This window comes from Meles meles, chromosome 16 (assembly GCF_922984935.1).
Source record: "Meles meles chromosome 16, mMelMel3.1 paternal haplotype, whole genome shotgun sequence".
Taxonomy (NCBI): domain Eukaryota; kingdom Metazoa; phylum Chordata; class Mammalia; order Carnivora; family Mustelidae; genus Meles; species Meles meles.
In genome coordinates this window covers 48247840-48265295 of record NC_060081.1, presented here as the reverse complement: position 1 = coordinate 48265295, position 17456 = coordinate 48247840, and the positions used below count along the sequence as shown (strand labels likewise).

At 44.0% G+C, this 17456-nt stretch overlaps 1 protein-coding gene across 12 annotated transcripts in view; it reads left to right on the top strand.

Annotated features, from left to right (window-relative positions):
- Positions 1–17456, top strand: part of PLCB4 (phospholipase C beta 4) — a 420401-nt gene that overhangs the window by 310914 nt on the left and 92031 nt on the right. For all 12 annotated transcript variants that reach the window (XM_045980886.1, XM_045980883.1, XM_045980895.1 and 9 more), the window contains 5 exons: positions 8039–8118; positions 9351–9404; positions 15047–15128; positions 16316–16416; positions 17111–17168. In XM_045980886.1, the coding sequence (XP_045836842.1) occupies positions 8039–8118; positions 9351–9404; positions 15047–15128; positions 16316–16416; positions 17111–17168 (375 nt within the window). The remainder of the gene's footprint in view (positions 1–8038; positions 8119–9350; positions 9405–15046; positions 15129–16315; positions 16417–17110; positions 17169–17456) is intronic.

The following is a 17456-nucleotide window of genomic DNA, read 5'->3' as shown; positions in this document are numbered from 1 at the left end:
TGTATTTTTTTCTTCTTAATATGTTGTAGAAGTCAGTCTGTGATATCCAGACATTGGTAGATCTGCTCCCACATCATTTTAGAATGGATTCGGCGTCTGAGATGAGCACATTTGAAGAGTAAATTGTGATTTTGGCAGTAGGGGGGGTGTGGGGGTGTCAAGTCCTGCATCAGTCACCAGTCTCTCTGCTCTCCTGTGTCTGCCTCTGGGGTTTGGTCATCCCTGGGCCAGGCTGTGCCTCAGCACTGGGGTGAAGGCCATAGGGACCAAGACTTTAAGGACAGAGGCCCTTAGCCTCTACTTAGTCCTGCTGCTGTGTTGGTTCCAGCTCTGGTGCTCAGGCCTGATCGCTAGACCGGTGGGGGCACAAGTACTCTAGTTCTGGGAAACAGACGTCTGTCTTGTTTCTGTACCATTCATTCATTCATTCATTTTTTAAGATTCCATTTATTTATTTGATACAGAAACACAAGCAGGGGAACAGCAGGCAGAGGGATAGAGGGAGAGGCAAGGAGAGAAAGAAGCAGGCTCTCTGCTGAGCAGGGAGCTCCACATGGGACTCGATCCCAGGACCCTGGGATCATAACCTGAGCTGAAGGCAGACACTTAAACAACTGAGCCACCCAGGTGCCCCTGTAGCAGTTATTCAGTAAATGTTCTCACCAAAACCCAGACTTCCAGATCCGACCTGTCCAGATGCTACGCTTCCCTCTCTCATAGGCCAGGGGAGCTGTTACTTCTAAGGGCCTTCCCCGGAGCCATCTCCTGCTGCCTGGTGAGATCCTACAACATCACCAGCAACTGGATATGCTGGGGCTGGGGAACAGCCCTTGAGCCAACCTCCTTCTGGACACCAGTTCCGCTTTCGTGGTGCTTGTAACTTTCTTTAAAATACCTGAGCACATACTGCGATTTTTGTGTGAATTTCATCTGAAACAAGGGAGTGAAGATTTAAAATCCCAAGTGTCTCCCTTGGCAGTACTCTTACCCTAAGCATGTTTAGTTAGCATTTGAGAACTTTGAATCAACAGCTCCTAGGCCATTCATCATATATAAATTGTACCTCAATAAAATTGTTCAAAAAGCGGAACCAGACAAGTCGGTCCTCCTGTGGCCACCTCCACAGGCTCTTCAATTATCTTTACCCGTGATCAGTACCAGGCGCTCTGACATTAGCGTCACGTGATTGTGGCATTAGAGGCACCTGCAGGGCCTGGTAAAATGCAGGTAACTGGGCCCCATCACCACCGTGGCCAAATCTTTAGATTCCAGGTGGGGTCTGAGAGTTGTCATTTCTAATAATGCTCCTCTGGTATGCTCATGCTGCTGATTGGAGGGCCACTTGAGAAAAGCTGGCATAATGGAGAGCAGGACTGCTTTCTCATCAGTGGACTTCTTAACCGTGTACAAGATAAGTGATTTTTTTCTAGAAATGATGTCCAAACGCTGCTACTCTTGTGTGAACAGGGCACAGAAGGCCACGCCAGCCCCCATGGCCTTTCTTGGAAGATTGCAAGAAATGTAGACTCTTCAGCACAGACACTGTAGTAGACCTATTAAATCCAAATCTGTACTTGAGAAAAGTTCCCAAGTGATCCAGATGCTGGGTAAAGCCTGAAAAATACTGGCCTACTCCAGATGTAGCACACATGGTCTGGTTCAGTGGTCCCCCATTGTAGGTTCACATTAGAATTACCTACAGTCTCTAAAAGGTAGCTTGATGGTCCGACTAGGCTCAGATTGTTAATGAGAATCTCCAGGAGAGGCATCCAGGCTTCTGAAATGTCTTATAAGCTCCCCAGAGGCTTCTAAGGTACAACAAGTTCTGGGAACTACTAATCTGGTCTCTGAGTAATAGCCACACAGTATTGCTATAACAGTGTACCAGCTGGAAATGGCTTTTGCTTGGCCTGTCTTTGAAATGGTCAGTATTGACAATTTAATGGCAACTGATACCTGACCCTGACAACTGAAATCATTTCCTTCCCCTTACATGTATAGACCCATTAGAGGAAACATGTAGAGTTCTACCTACAGTGTCTTTTCAGTCTAATAACACTCTTTAAAGCTCAAATGGCTTCCTAAAACCAAGTTTCTGGTTGAATATAAAGATAGTTACTCCACTCTGATTCTTCCTCTGGAATTTTGTAAAATGTTGCAATTTTACATCCTAGCACGTTATAAAGAGTCTTATCTTGCTGCAACATTAGACCCTGTGGAAATCTTGGAAAGCTTCATAGTTTGTCTCTAGTGCATGGTTTTAAGGGAGGAAAAATGAATTTCCCTCTACCTTTCTGGGTTCCTGGCTAAGACATCCACCTCTAATAAGAGAGAGATGAACAGGAGAAAAAGAAATCTAATTATGTGTGTACAGGAGCCCCCCAAGATATGAAAGGCTCTCTGATAATCAGGGAATTGGGGTGTACTTACCATCCTGAGCTAAAGAGAAAGGGGGTAAGGCTCTGGGGCTTCAGAGGTGAGGAATACAATTCACAGGAAGATGGGAAAGGCAAATGTTTGGAAACAAATGATTGTCATGCCCTGTGGTGAAGACTTTTTTGTTTTAAAAAAGAAGAAGAAGAAGAAAGAAAATAGTTATCTTTGGTAATAGCTCTCTTCCTGGTACAGGCCTCTATCTAAATTCCTTTAGGCAGTTAAGAGAGTGGGAAAAAGCTCTTCTTGAGTTTCTCTGGCCTTGATTGTCTTCAGCTCAAAGTAATGCACATGCCAAAGCGGCACATTCTGGGGTGGCCTGCCCTGAACCCCATCAATAAAACGAGTCTTACTACCAGAACTCACAGTACAGGAATCAAGGCTATATTTCAAGTTCTGTAAATTCCCGGCTCATGTTTGAGCAAATAACAGGTAAGTAACTAGAACAATTGAACACCTTGAGAACAGCCAGCTGAGATCTGCCTTGACTTTTTCTGATCCCCAGGTACTTAAACAAAAAAATCAAAATAAAAACAAAAGCTCTCCCCGGGTCAGGGTTTACGAGTTATAGGTAACAAGAAGGTCCCATATTGTAAACATCTCAGATGGCCCCGTCCATTGATTCTTTTCACAGCGCGGACATCAGGAAGGTGAAAGTCACTCCCTGCAATGTCTTACTACCTTCTGTTTGCACATGCAAGCTAGTGAACCCAAGTAGGTCACATGCTAGTGAATGCAGATTTGTTTCAGCCCAGGTAGGGAGGGATAGGACAAAAACAAAGTAAATCGGGAAGTGGAGGGGAGCACTTTCCAGGGTCCTTTCGAGAAGACCGGATATCCTAGCCAGAGGCCCTGTAGGAAACCATCATCTCCCATAGGAAGCGAAACCCAGATGTTCCTAGGTGGGCAACAGAAGTAGATACTCCAGGTGGGGAGGGGCCCCTCTTCCAGATCTGTGCTTCTCAAGCTGGGGTGTGCACACGAGTGCCCTGATCCAGTGGGTCTCGGTGGGATGAGACCTAAGATTTTGTGGTTCTAACAAGCAATCTGGACATGTTGATGGTATTGGTCCAGGAGCCAGCCTTTTGTCTGAGTGGCTTGGGTTCAGAACAGTGCCTTTATATGCAAATTTGCAAAAGAGCCATTTGGAAAGCTCACTTCAACACAGATTTCTCTTCCCCAGCCCGAGAGACAGGTTTCATAGATAGGGCCTGCTGATTTGCCTTTTAACAATTCCCAAGTGACGCTGGTGTCCTGGACTACACCCTGCGTATGGAATCTGTAGTTAACTTGGAGCAGCCTTAGTTAAGATGCTTCTGCCACTTCCACCAGCAGCCTCCTCTTTGAGAGCGAAGAATCACCCACCAAAAGATGAAGGGGGATGCCACTGAGTGTTCCCTTTGGAGAAAAAAATCCCATAGCACACTTGGAGAGTGTCACAGGGTCTGTGTTATTTTTTTTTTACTTTGACAACATGCTGTTTTGACTCAAGAATGGAACGGATGCTTCTGGAACAAAACCTAGAGCTAAGATGGAGTTAAAAGAACATCACCTCCACCTGACATGGTACGGACTAGCAAGTAATGGGACTAGTTATTTTAGGATGACAAAGCTATACGTACATAAAAAAAGGCTCAGAGTTCAAGTACCAAAATGTTGTCAGTGGCTCGCTCTTGATGTCAGTAATGGAATCTGAGGTGATGTTTACTTTTTGCTGTATACTTTCTTGCTTTACATTCTTTTGCAAAGGACATTTGAATACCAGTTCCCTAACCTTTAAAAAAGCAAACAAACAAAAAATCTACCAAATATTTTTAAAGGGAAAAAGGGAGGTATACACCCTGAGTAAATTCATAATTTTTTTTGGTTTCATTTTGTTATGTCTATGCCCTTAAGCTGCTTTTTCCAGTGGGAACAGGATTGTTTTGTCCTTGACAGTCCAGTGTCCCCCCATCTCCCCCCGGGGAGGGGGGATGTTGCAAAGGAGACCGCTAAGGGCGAGGCCACATCCTTTGCCTGGAAAATGGACAAGAACAAGGAGTCCCAGAGGGGAGGTTGTAAGTCCCTAGGAGGAAACTAGAGGCAGCTTCTCTTCCTCCCTCCTTTTCTCCTAAGCCACTCATCTAAGCCCACAAGAGTCCCCGGAAGGACCTTTCTTGCCCTTCTCCTAAGATGAGCTGAAATAAGCTTTAAGTTAGAACTGGAAAAGATCGAAGAAATGAAGAGAACAACCTGGTGGGGACGGGGAGAAACTGCTGATTGGGACATTGAATCCATTGGCTCCTTTAGGCTGGTTTTCCTGCCTCCAGGCTGCATGGGCCCACTCAGCATGGCGGGACCAGAGGGAAGCACCAGCGTAGTAGGAATCCTATCACAAGCGTGTCACCATTGAGCCAGTGAGTGTGCGCAACATGGTCAGGGAATGATCCTTCTAGAAACATGCAGTCCTGGGCTTGAAGTTGTTGGGGCATTACGTAGACTGTCAATATATGTGCTTATATTCAGCAATTCCGGAAAACATATCTAAGTCACAGTTCCGTGTTTTTTTGTTTGTTTGTTTTATTTTTTTCTTCTGTTCATCTAGAAACATTCAATGAAGTTTATATGTATCCAGTTCACCCTGGGTACAACTTTTCAGCTAAACTCTAGGGCTCTACTGACACCTGCTGGCATTTCATCTACTTTGTTAGAAACAGCAAAACAAACCACTGAACGTTATTTCCTAAGGTCTCTTGACCTTAATACGCTAGGTGTCCATTTCCTGGGAGACGGTAGAGAAAAGGAAAGGTCTGATGGGACTTTTCCATGTCATGGAGGGAGATGTGTGAACAAGCCCTAAGGACAGGCAGACAACAGACTTCTTACTGCCTCTCATCCCTGTGCCAGTTGCTCTGTGATCTTGGGCAAGGCCCTTGACCCTCACTTTCATCATCACAAAGAGAAGAAGCAACAACCTCCCCCACCCCGGTGCCCTTTAGGGCCTAGGAGGAGTCCAGTGGCATTTCCTACTAACTAAGGCATGAGTACTGTTCCTGGAGTGGTGACCTCAAAGGTCACTCCCGGAGACCTTTCTGTCACGATAAACAAGATTTCTTTACCAGCATTACATTTTCAAAAGATGGATGAGTTGTTTAAACCTCCTCAAAGTCTGGTATCTCTGGAATTTATTTTTAGGAACAACTAAATCAGGATGCTCAGAAAAAGCCAGTGAACAGTCTCAGAAATTGCCCAGTTCTTTGCCCTAGGAAACCATGGACTCTGTTTTGTGTTTTGGGGCACATAACAAGCCTTCAGGTTGAGAAAATGCTGCCCAGTGAATGCCAACCTAATTATTTACGTTTTTCTGTCTCCTCTTGGGAAACTGTGTGAGCCTGTGGTTTGTTAGGCCAACAGCAGGATATTTGATGGTCCCCGGGGAGTTATAGTCCCATATTTAGCCTGACAGAGGAAGTAAAGCCTGATGATGAAAATAATAAGGCATTTCTTTAATTCTACTATTGCCTTTCTTCCTCCTCCCTCAGAATCCTGGTGTCACCATCATGAGGCTTTCAGTGCTATTTATGGTCCTCAGGAAATGGCCTTTTCTAGTTGTGGAAGGAAACTGACCTCCTTTGGCTCCTAAGTCCTCCTTCAGAAAACTGTTAGGTATGACTAGAGCATAAAGAGGAAAGCCAAACTCTCTGTTAGACTCCTACCCATTAGGATGACTATTCTCAAAATGAAAAAACAGGAAAAACAAAACAAAGCAAGTGTCGATAAGAACATGAAGAAATTGGAACCCACATGCACTGTTGGCAGGAATGGAAAATGACACGGCTGCCATGGGAATCAGCGGTGTGGTTCCTCAGAAAAAAAAAAAAAAAACAGAATTACCATAGGATCCATTCTGCCTCAGAGTATATACCCCAAAGAATTGAAGGCAGGCACTTGAAAAGATACTGGTACACCTGTGTTCACAGAAGCATCTATTCCAATAGCCACTATTAATCACAGTAGCAACCCAGGTGTCCATCAATAGATGAATGAAGAAGCCAAACATGGTCTACACAGCCAACGGAATATTAGTCAGCCTTTACAAGGAAGGAAATTCTGACATGTTGTGAACTGACTGAGCCTTGAGGACATTATACCAATCCACTTGGTCAAAGAGCAAATACTGTATGATTCGTAAGGGCCGATTCATAGAGACAGAAAATAGAATGGTGGTTGCCAGGGTTAGGGAGGGAGGGAGAGGAAAATAGGGAGCTGTGTAATGGGGACAGAGTTTCAGTTTTGCAAGAAGAAAAGAGTTCTGGAGATGGATGGTGGTGTAGGCTGCACAACATTGTGAATATTATTTAATGCCATGGAACTGTTCACTGAAAAATGGTTCTGACGATCAGTTTAATGTCACTTGCATTTTATCACAGTGAATTAAAACCACACACACGTTACAGAACTCAGTCTTTACCTCTGGCCCTTGCAAGGACTAAATCACTAGTCCACGTTAAAAAAATACCTGGTAATACAGGGGCGCCTGGGTGGCTCAGCAGGTTAAGCCTCTGGCCCCGTGTCGGCTTTTGAGCTCTTGATATGTGATGAGTGAGATGGAGACACTGAACTATATCTTTATTCAGTTTCAATTTAAACAGTCACATGTGCCTAGTGGACAGTGCAGGTAGGCTATACGTCTTTACTACTCTCTATCCCCAAATATGTTCCCTTCCTCAGCGCAGAGCTACAGCAGTCAAACTATAAACCAAAGAAGGTAAGATACTGGCTTTTGTGGAGGCCTCAGCTCTGTTTCCACCGCCCAGTATCAATTTGCTTCAAAACATGTTTCCAAGAGTGTGATTCTTTATTTTAGCAACTTGATGTGGCATTCATTGGCATCAGTTATTGGACTCAGGGGCAGAGTTGGCCTTAATTCATGGGCCAGCCTTTTCTAGTAGAATGTCCTTATGAGACCCAAATTCCTTTACTGCCGTGTACAGTCTTCCTTCACGTTTCCTTGTAAATCCATGGAGTGATGTTATGAACTAAAACTGAGGTCCAAGCCCTTATACAGAAATTATGTAAGCCCTTCACTGTTTGCGCTGGATTCCCCAGCAGTCCGTGCATGCTTTCCTTTTTAAGGCTCTGCTGGAAAACACAGACAGGTAAGCTATGTACCAAATTCTTAGATTGAAATAGAATCACACGATAAAATTGATGAACCCCAAATGCATTCATCCTCTAAAAATGGGAATAGCTAAATATGTCATCATGTGTTGTATAACGTTGCTTGGAAATAATGAAGATTGCCAGTGGCTGAGAAAGGATTTCTATTTAAACAGGCTGGAAATAGAAGGTTTAACATGTCAATCAGTGGGCAGCGTTCCTTTGTGACAGCCCAGTGTTTAATGATGCTCTAGATGTTACATTTATCTTCATGGAAAGAATGAAAGCTGTTTATTAAAGAATAAAGTATGGCATGCAAAATGAAGATTGCTCTGTGGCAGGGAGGAGATAAAAGAAGAATTTACATTATTCTTATACTGAGTGGATACAGGCGGTCTAATAAAAACCACCATTTTCAGTTCCCGTGGATTTTGCTCACCAGGAATGCTTTTTCTTTCTCTTTCAGCAATGGGTAGAAGGACTGAGATCGATCATACACAACTTCAGGGCCAACAATGTCAGTCCAATGACCTGCCTCAAGAAACAGTGAGTTTTATTTATATCACTCTTTGTTCTTGGATGTTAAAAAGCAAAAGGTCGGTTTAGGACATGAAGGCTTAGTATATGGCCAGGCGACATCATCCTTGTCTTCCCCTCCAGGCCCCCGACACAGAGAAAAAGTTCCTGACACACACCTGGACCCTTCATGCCACTTGGCAGGGCATGTGTGATCAACCCATGGCCCAAACTGATAAGAAAGGAATGGTTGCTGGCAGGAAGATGCTGGAACTCCAGTGTCTTCTGGGTCCTAGGCCCCAGACTGAGTGCTGGTAAAGAGTTCTCCATGCCCCAGGCCATAGTTGGGTGCCATTGTGGCTGGAGCCTGTGCTGTGTGAGACTGAGAATTAGAGAGTGCGGCCTAGAGAAGCATTAACAAGAGCTCCCTTTTCTAGTGTCAGAAAGGAGCACTGGCTCCAAGGACTGTTAAGCACTCAGTCAGGGATCTAAACGTGCGGGCCTTACCTCAGCTCACAGAATCCAAAATCCAGAGAGAGATCACTGTGGTAGATTTTTAACCCTTCCCAAGTTATTCCATCAGAGTGAAGTGAAAGTTACTCAAGTAGAAAGCCCAGCCAAAGCCCAAGTCAGCCTGTTTAAAAATCAGGAATTTATGGAGGAAGCAGGCTCCCTGCCATCAAGAGGCCATGGGCTGGCCGCTGTAGGTACAGAAGGGAACTATACTAAGAAATTATAAGAAGAAGCCTGCACTCGCAAACAGGCCCAGCACCAAGGTTGTGAATCCTTGGACTGTCCAGCAGGAGGAACAGAGGGCAGCCCTCTGGCTACCTTCACCCTTACTTTTGGTCCCTTTGGCAGGTGCTTTAAGAGTACTAGTTGCGAAGGAGTACCTATAATTTGTTTTGCTCAGTGCAAGCACCCAAATTTCTAATTCATCTAGGGTTGCTGGGGAAAATACAGGACTCCGAGTTACATTTAAATTTCCGATAAGTAATAATTTTTGAGTATAAGCATATCCTGGGCAGTATTTGGCACATACTTGTAAAAAAAAAGGTTGTTTTCTGAAATTCAGATTTAACCGAGGTTCCTGTATTTGCCAAACCTGACAACCATAAATTGATCTTACAGTGTATTATACTGTCTCCGGTTTTCAGAATAAATGTTCTTTGTTTGAATGAACTTTCTTTAAAAGTTCTTGGCTGTATTGAAGTGTTCCTCCTAAGAAACATTGAAACAGTGTTGTCACGGTTGTTTTCCAGCTGGATGAAATTGGCGTTTATGACCAACACAAATGGTAAAATTCCAGTTAGGAGGTAAGTCATTCGTTTCTGTCTGTGTTCCATACTCTGGGCCAACCCTTGTGATACCAGACCAAAGACAGAGCCCATCACAAGCGCGTGTTAATTGCTTTCACTAAAGATATTTCTGGAAGTTTGGTTTAAATCACTCCATCAAATGCCGTGTCCAGTTTCTAAAAGTCATTTGTGGATGTACATTTGCATTTTTCCTTAGAATAGGTAGCATTAACTCTACTTCAACAAAGGACATCTGAAGATGTAGAGTATTCTTTTTAATCTTCAACTAAGTGGGTTTTTAGGATTTTAAAGTCTTTCATCTGCTTACCCTGAGCAACTATTAGCTAAAATGAAAAGTTTTTATTGTAAATTGTATTGTAGCGGAAGTGTGTAGACTGTGTCTGCACTATGTGGAGACGTGTGGTGCCTCTGGGCGATGCTTCTCGGCTTGGGCCTTGTTCTTCCTCTGGTCGGCGGGGCACATGGACACCTTTGGCTTCTTGCCATTTGGTTTCTAAGTGTACTCTCCCTGCCACCACACACTCTTCAGGGCTGTCACTTTCCCCCCTTGCTCTGCCCAAGGTAATGGAATCAAGAATGAAGAAAACAGGGGCATCTGGGTGGCTCAGTCACTTAAGCGTCCAACTCTTGATTTTGGCTCAGGTCCTGATCTCAGGGAGATCAGGCCCTGTGTGGCGCTCTGTGCTGAGCATGGAGCCTACTTAAAATTCTCTTTCCCTCTCCCTCTGCCCTTCTTCTCCCCCCCTCCCCTGGCTTAAGCGCTTGATCTTAGAGATAAAATAAATAAATAAATCTTAAGGAAGAAAATGATGGGGTTGCCTGGGTGGTTCAGTCATTAAGCTTCTGCCTTCGGCTCAGGTCATGATCCCAGTATCCTGGGATCGAGCCCCACATTGGGCTCCCTGCTCAGCGGGAAGCCTGCTTCTTCCTCTCCCACTCCCCCCGCTTGTGTTCCCTCTCTTGCTGTGTCTTTCTCTGTCAAATAAATAAATAAAATCTTTTTTTTTTTAATGCCATGCTAGCACCCTTGACTGGTAATTATTGGCAAAGATAATTTACACCAATTCTTATTTTTTTTTTCAAATCCGTTGCTCTGTTGAGCAACATCAGGACCATTATTTTCATATATCCCAGCATCCTACAGCTACTGCCCAACATATAGTGTGTTTTTTCTTTAAAATCTATATTGAAGTAATAAGTCCAAACTTTGCACAGAGAGCACAGTGGATAACAGAAATTTCGGTTGGATCAGTTTTTACATACCTTACCATCCTGCTTTTTCTTCCAAGATAAGGCTCAGGAAATGGTTCTACAAAGTAGAACACATAGATTGCAATCAAAGCACTTCTAACCAGCAAGTCTGGTTTCATGTATACGTATCCTTCTAATCAAGCCATTGTTAGACAAGCTTGGAAGTTTTTTTACGGTTCAAAGATCTTTACCGGTATGTTCGCATCCAAAATTATTACCATCCTTTTGTCATTTTCTTTAGCTCGCTTTGACATGACCCCTTTGTGCCTGCCAGCATTAACAGGTGTTTGACACAAGACATCTGTGACTCAGGGGCAGTTTGTTCAGAGTCGATGGAGAATTGACACCAAGCCAGAGAAAAGCGGATGAGTCTCCTGGTGGATGAGCTGCCAGGGGCTAGGTGGAAATTGTTCTGAATGTTTTAATGGATATGAAGAGTAAACACTTTTAAAATGTCAACTTCATTGCTTTCATTCTGGAGTTCTGAAGATGGAAACTATTAGTATAGTGTGCATATTATTAGAAGGGATCTGGCTTCATAGTTATTCCATAGCTGGGGAATGGCCCCTGCTTTTGAGTGTAAGCTGAAATTTAAATCCAGGACGTTGCCCGAATGATTAATGAAGAAAGTTTTATCTCATTATCTCCCTCTCTTCCCCCCCCGCCCCCCGTATGATCTTACGCAGTCTATCTTTCTCTCAAACTGACGAACTCACACTCAGTATCGTCCCACCTAGACCAAGGCTTTGAAAGTCACTCTTTTCTTTGCCATTTCCTATTCCTTGTAACCTGGAGTTGGATCGAGTGGCTAGAGAGTCGGGAAATGGTAGCCAGACAATAATTGTGGGCTCTGGCTGGAAGTAGTCTTAAAGAAGACTGTTGTGTTAAAGAGGGCTAAGAGCTTCTGGTATGGTCATGGCAGCCCAGCTCCTGTGTAATCCATCTATGTCCCAGAGGCTTAGCATGTCTGTGAAGGGGGTAGGACTCTACTGAGGCTTGACTACATGAGCCCTCCCTGAATGTTTCCAAAGATGGTGTTAAAACGACTCAGTGAATTGTAGGCCCATCGAGGGCGAGGACAGAGTGTGACTCACTTGGTTTCTAGAATCATTGCTGTCTTAGTCACCTGTAAAGTCTGCTGGAACATGGAATTGAACCAGAACTCTAATAGGACTGGGCACCACTCAAGCGTATTTGCTTTTGTAGCATTTCCTTTGGGGAAGGTGGTTTATTTTGACTCAACAAAAACTCACTGAGTACCTGTTAGCCATGAAGCCTAACTTGTACTTTGTGGGCATGGGGTTGTATAGAAAGGCTTGAATCAGTCATAGTTCTTGATAAATACTCTCCCACCAAATGCCTATGACTGTATCTATAACGTCCCTAGGCTTTGATAAAAGCGTTTCTCTCGGGGAGCCTGGGTGGCTCAGTGGGTTAAAGCCTCTGCCTTTAGCTCGGGTCATGATCCCAGGGTCCTGGGATTGAGCTCCTCGTGGGGCTCTCTGCTCAGCAGGGAGCCTGCTTCCTCCTCTCTCTCTGCCTGCCTCTCTGCCTACTTTGATCTCTGCCTGTCAAATAAATAAATAAATAAAATCTTTAAAAAAGAAAAAAAAAAGGCATTTCTCTCAGGACCCTGTTAAAGGACATTCTCCTGGGCCTCTAATGTAAACGGAAACTCAAAGAATTCGCCTTTGCGCCATAACCTGCCTTGCCCCTGAGGGAATCCATTTTGAGGCCCAAGCTGTCAGATAGCTCTCTGGAGCTAAGGCCATAAAGGCACTTTATTAGATAAATGGGGGGAATGGTCTTACTCTTATTCAACTTCCTTGCTCCTATTTTCCATCCTGGGTTTGCTCTCTCTCTCTTTTTTTTTTTTTAAAGGTTTTATTTATTTATTTGACAGAGAGAGAGAGAGAGAGAGAGAGATCACAAGTAGAGAGGCAGGCAGAGAGAGAGGGGGATGCAGGCTCCCCGCTGAGTAGAGAACCCAATGTGGGGCTCGATCCCAGGACCCTGAGATCATGACCTGAGCCAAAGGCAGCGGCTTAACCCACTGACCCACCCAGGTGCCCCGGTTTGGTCTCTTTTTGAATGAGATGGGCAAATTCTTGGTGACATTGCCCCCTCAGGAAAGGGGGTGGGGTGCAGAGAACAAGCCCCTCTAGGCCACATGGCCACCTCTTGCCTCTAGTTTTTGCACAGTTGTGTTGTTGGGCTCTGACTTTGCCCTCACTAATATATTCCTACATGGATTTTCCTCTCTCCTGGCACTGGACACCCTGTTTATTTTCTTTCTCTCTCAATCTCTTTATCTGCCCCCCCACCCCCACCCCAAGTACATATGCTTGGATCTCCTCCTCCTGTGAGACGTTCTTATTCTGCTTCCTATTTATTTCTTGGCATTTCAGCAAGTTCTAACCAAAAGATTCTATTCCTGTACACTCTCCCCTTCCTCCCTGCTCTTCCCTCCCTCGACCCCACATCCAGTTCTGTTTCGCTGGAAAGGCTCTCGCCCTGTGCCACCTACCTTCATGGCTACATCGATCAGTTCTCATCTCATTGTTCATGCCTATCCGAACCTAACTGAGGCTCAAGTTCGCCCAGAAACCCCTGAGATAGGGAGGCTGACCGTTTCCTCCTGCAGGCACATCAATTGTAAAGATGCTGGCTCCTTTGGCTCTCACATTAATACATAATTAAATGAAAAAAGAGAGAGAGAGAGAACACTGAATAGCTACTTTCCCCTATTTTACAGAGGTCAGCTAATTTAAAGGTCAACCTAATTTAATGTATACAAACTCCATGAACTCTAGAGAAGTGGGAAAGTGCGGACTTAACACCGTCTACACTAGAAACCAGGTTACTCGATGTCAAATATGTACGCTCTACCATGTCTGTAGATGTGTTAAAGAGAATCCGTGGGCCTCCTTGGAGCCGAGTGCCGCTGTGTCCATTCTTAAAAATGAACTTCTCAAAGTATTCTTGGAACAAGTATGAAACAATAAAGCTTTGAATGAACGCATAACAATTCCTTTACCTAAAGTTAGCTCTCCCCAGTCTATTTTGGGAAGCTGTACTGGGCACTTGAAGAGGTGCTCTCGCCTACTCATCAGGAATAATTGGCTCTCCGTGCTTACGCTGGGAGCCGGCTTCCACTTAACGTGGATGGCAGAGCGTGTGACGGGTTGGGCCTGGGGAGGTGCTCTTACAAACCCCCCTGTGCTCACAGAGGAGGCCAGCCAGGCTTGCCACATGAAACAGCTCTACCTTCATGTCGAGGCTGGACTTGCGAAATTAGAGTTTCAGTTATTAGGGTGACAGATTCCCCGGGTTTCCAGCCACAGAATGAATGAAGACTCCGTTGGTTGGTTAAGGCACAGCTCAGAGCCAAACATGGATTCTAGGGTACCGGCTCTGCCCCTCAAGAGGTCATTCTGAGTGTTGCGAGTGTATTTATCAGAAGAGAAACAGGCTCATTAAGGTGTTACCATTTTATTAGCCTCGATGTACACCATACGGGATAAAGGGCAGCACCATTATTCAGAAATAGCACGTATTAGGGCAGTACCAAGATTCTACTGAAACACTGAATGAGTGTTCCCCTGCCCCCCCTTCCCACCACACCTATCCCTTTCTCAGTAAACTTCCTAATCCTTGAGGTAGCCAGCATTTCGGAGTAGCTCAAGGGTGCTTACTTAGCTCAAAAAAAAAAAAAAAAAAAAAGTAAGGACACCTGGGTGGCTCAGTCCGTTAAGCATCTGACTTCGGCTCAAGTCATGATCTCAGGGTCCCAGGATCAAGGAGGTCCTGGCTCAGCACAGAGTCTGCTTCTCTCTCTGCTTCTGCCCCTCCCCCCCGTTCATGCTCCCCCCCCTTTCTTAAATAAATAAAATATTTAAAAAAAAATGAAAAACTCATCTGATAGTGCATCTCAGCTGTAGTAAGTATAAAAGCAAAGTATAAGGGCCATCCCAGGCAGAGGCTGAATTCAGAGGAGACCGTTTCTTCCCCCAAGCCTGGATAGCGTCAACATGAGTTTTATTCTAGACCTATTCCATCTGCCACATTCCTTTTTCCTGAGAAAGTTATTCAGTAGGACCAACATTTGTCATTGTTTTGGTCCAACAGTATGTATGTCCAGGACTTCTTGGGACACCCAGGGGGACACCCCTCTGAGAATCATGTTGCCTCGTGAGTGTAACCAGAGGGATATTGCGGGAGCTAGTTAGGGAAGTGAAAAATACCTAGAAATGAAAGCTAAGTGTATTTTCCTTCCCTCTCTCCCCCTGCAACCCTACAATCCCAAGTATTGCTTGGATTTTTGCCTCACAGAAAACAGAATTAACAATAATTTGACTTTTTTTTCCCCCCTTTCTTTTCTGCCCTAGTATTACTAGAACCTTTGCATCGGGGAAAACAGAAAAAGTGATCTTTCAAGCACTCAAGGAATTAGGTCTTCCCAGTGGAAAGGTATTTATTCATTTAACCATGTGTTTCTAAAATGATTTTGTCTGTTTATGTTCTCATATGTAATAAGCCAGCTGATTTATGTTCAACTGACGCCGTTTAGATTCAAAACTGGTTTCAGTCACGTAAAGTACAGGTAGCTTTCCCTTCTCCCTGCCTGCCTGACTGCGTGCCTTTTGTTTTCTGGGCATTTTAAACTAAATGTTTTCAAATTCAAATAGTATACTTGAAAATGTTTTTATCAGTTTTATTAAGAAAAGGAAATGACAGCCAGGCCGCTCTTTTATACAGCTTCTGGAAAACTCGTTTTTTGAGAGACAGAGAGTGGGGGGGTGGGCAGCACACAGAGGGAGAGAGAATCTCAAGCAGGCTTCATGCCCAGCGCACAGTGCAAAGCCGGATGCTGAACTCGATCCTAAGACCCTAGGATCATGATCCGAGCAGAAGTCAAGAGTCAGGTGCCCAACCGACTGAGCCACCCAGGCGCCCCTGGAAAGCTTCTTAGAGAAGCCCATCCACATTGCCTTGACTAAGCACAATGTCAGCCTGAACTGATTAATATAACCAGTGCTTCAAGATGCCTGTGGGGTATTTTATAAAGCACCCCTCCCTCTACAAACCATTTGCGTTCCTGGCCCTTTGGATTTAGAATAATTGAAATTAATTTATGGACTGCAAGAAAGACTTAAGCCTGTTACTACTTTAACAGATCCAGTCAGAAATACAAACTTCAGTACTGAGAAGTTAAATTTTACATGGTTGTCTTGAGCTCCTTCATGGGGTCTTGTGAAAATTCGCAAGATAAGCCTAAGTAATCACTAGGTTGGATGTATTCAGCATCCTTTAGGCAGGCACTTGCTTTTCCCTGTCAAGGAGAGAAAGAGGAAATGTTTCTTTATGTTTGTTTTATGCGGTGTTTCCCAGAGCGAGCCCAGTTGTAGTCATTGAGTGTTTGAACACACAAGTCACAGCTGCCCTTGGTAACCGGAAACACCCGTTTACACCGTTGGAGTGCTGACGGGATGGCCTGCCCATAGCTGGGATTGGCCTTCTGCCTTCTCTCAGTAAGACTCAAAGTTAGAGGCCCTGGGATCCTAGGTGGCCATTGCTTTGCTTCATGATCCTGTAGATTCCTTCCCTCCAAGGAGAAAGAGGTTGCATGAGTGATGACACTCTTTTGTTCTTGACAGAATGATGAAATTGAGCCTGCGGCATTTACTTATGAAAAGTTCTATGAACTGACACAAAAGATTTGTCCTCGCACAGATATAGAGGATCTTTTTAAAAAAATGTAAGTTCTACTTCTGAGAAAATGTCACGTTCTTGTCCCTTTAGACTTTTAAAACATTTTTTTGTGGTAATGTTTGAATATAGTATGTTGAGAGTTTCCAGGATTATGTAGCTAGGGTTCCATTTTTCACCCCTTAGCTTATCACTGTAAAAGTTCACTCTGAGTTTTTGAGAAACTTTTACAAAAATTAATGGCAGCACCTGGAACGATCCCCCCCACCCCTTGCATTGGCTTTACTAACTACCTACAATTTTAACCTGCTCCTTTAGGTATTAACCCATTATGTGAACTAACTAGATTTGATTTGGAATGTTATTATGTTGTGGAAAAGTTCATTCATTTTAGTTATTTCAAATGGATGACTTACATGTTGTTTTTAAAGTAACAGCTTTCTATAATGCTAAAAGGAAGAATTGCAGACATTTTCCGTGAGCTAGTGGGAGTGTTTTCTTTCTCTTGTTGTTGGGTTGTTGTCAGTTTTTTGCTTTTGTTTTTGTTTTTTGGGGTTTTTTTTTGTTTTTTTGTTTTTTGTTTTTTGTTCTTACAAACAGTCTCTGGCCATTTTAAGAATGCACCACTACTTCAGGGTTAGAAGCTAAGTTTAGAATTATCCTCAACAAATGTCAACATGTAAATCGTGCCTACTGTAGCATCATATACAAAAACTTACTTTTTCTAATAAATTTCTTTTCAGCAATGGAGACAAAACTGATTATTTAACGGTAGACCAATTAGTGAGCTTTCTAAATGAAGTAAGCTTTTTCATACATTAACTCCATAAAGTCTGTGTGCAGTGGCTTGCCTCCTCCAGTGTTCCCATTGCATGCCTGCCTCCATTTGCCCTGTTCGCTTTGCTTCTGACCTGCTGATCTTTCCATATGGCTTCCTTTACCAGGTGCAAAAATCAGCTGCTGCTCCTGTGTTCATGCACTTCTTACACGTCGGCTTTGCACACTGCTTTTTTTTGTTGGTTTCCTTGCTGTGATGTATAGCTCTGGTTCTGTGTGTGTGTGTGTGTGTGTGTGTGTGTGTGTGTGAAT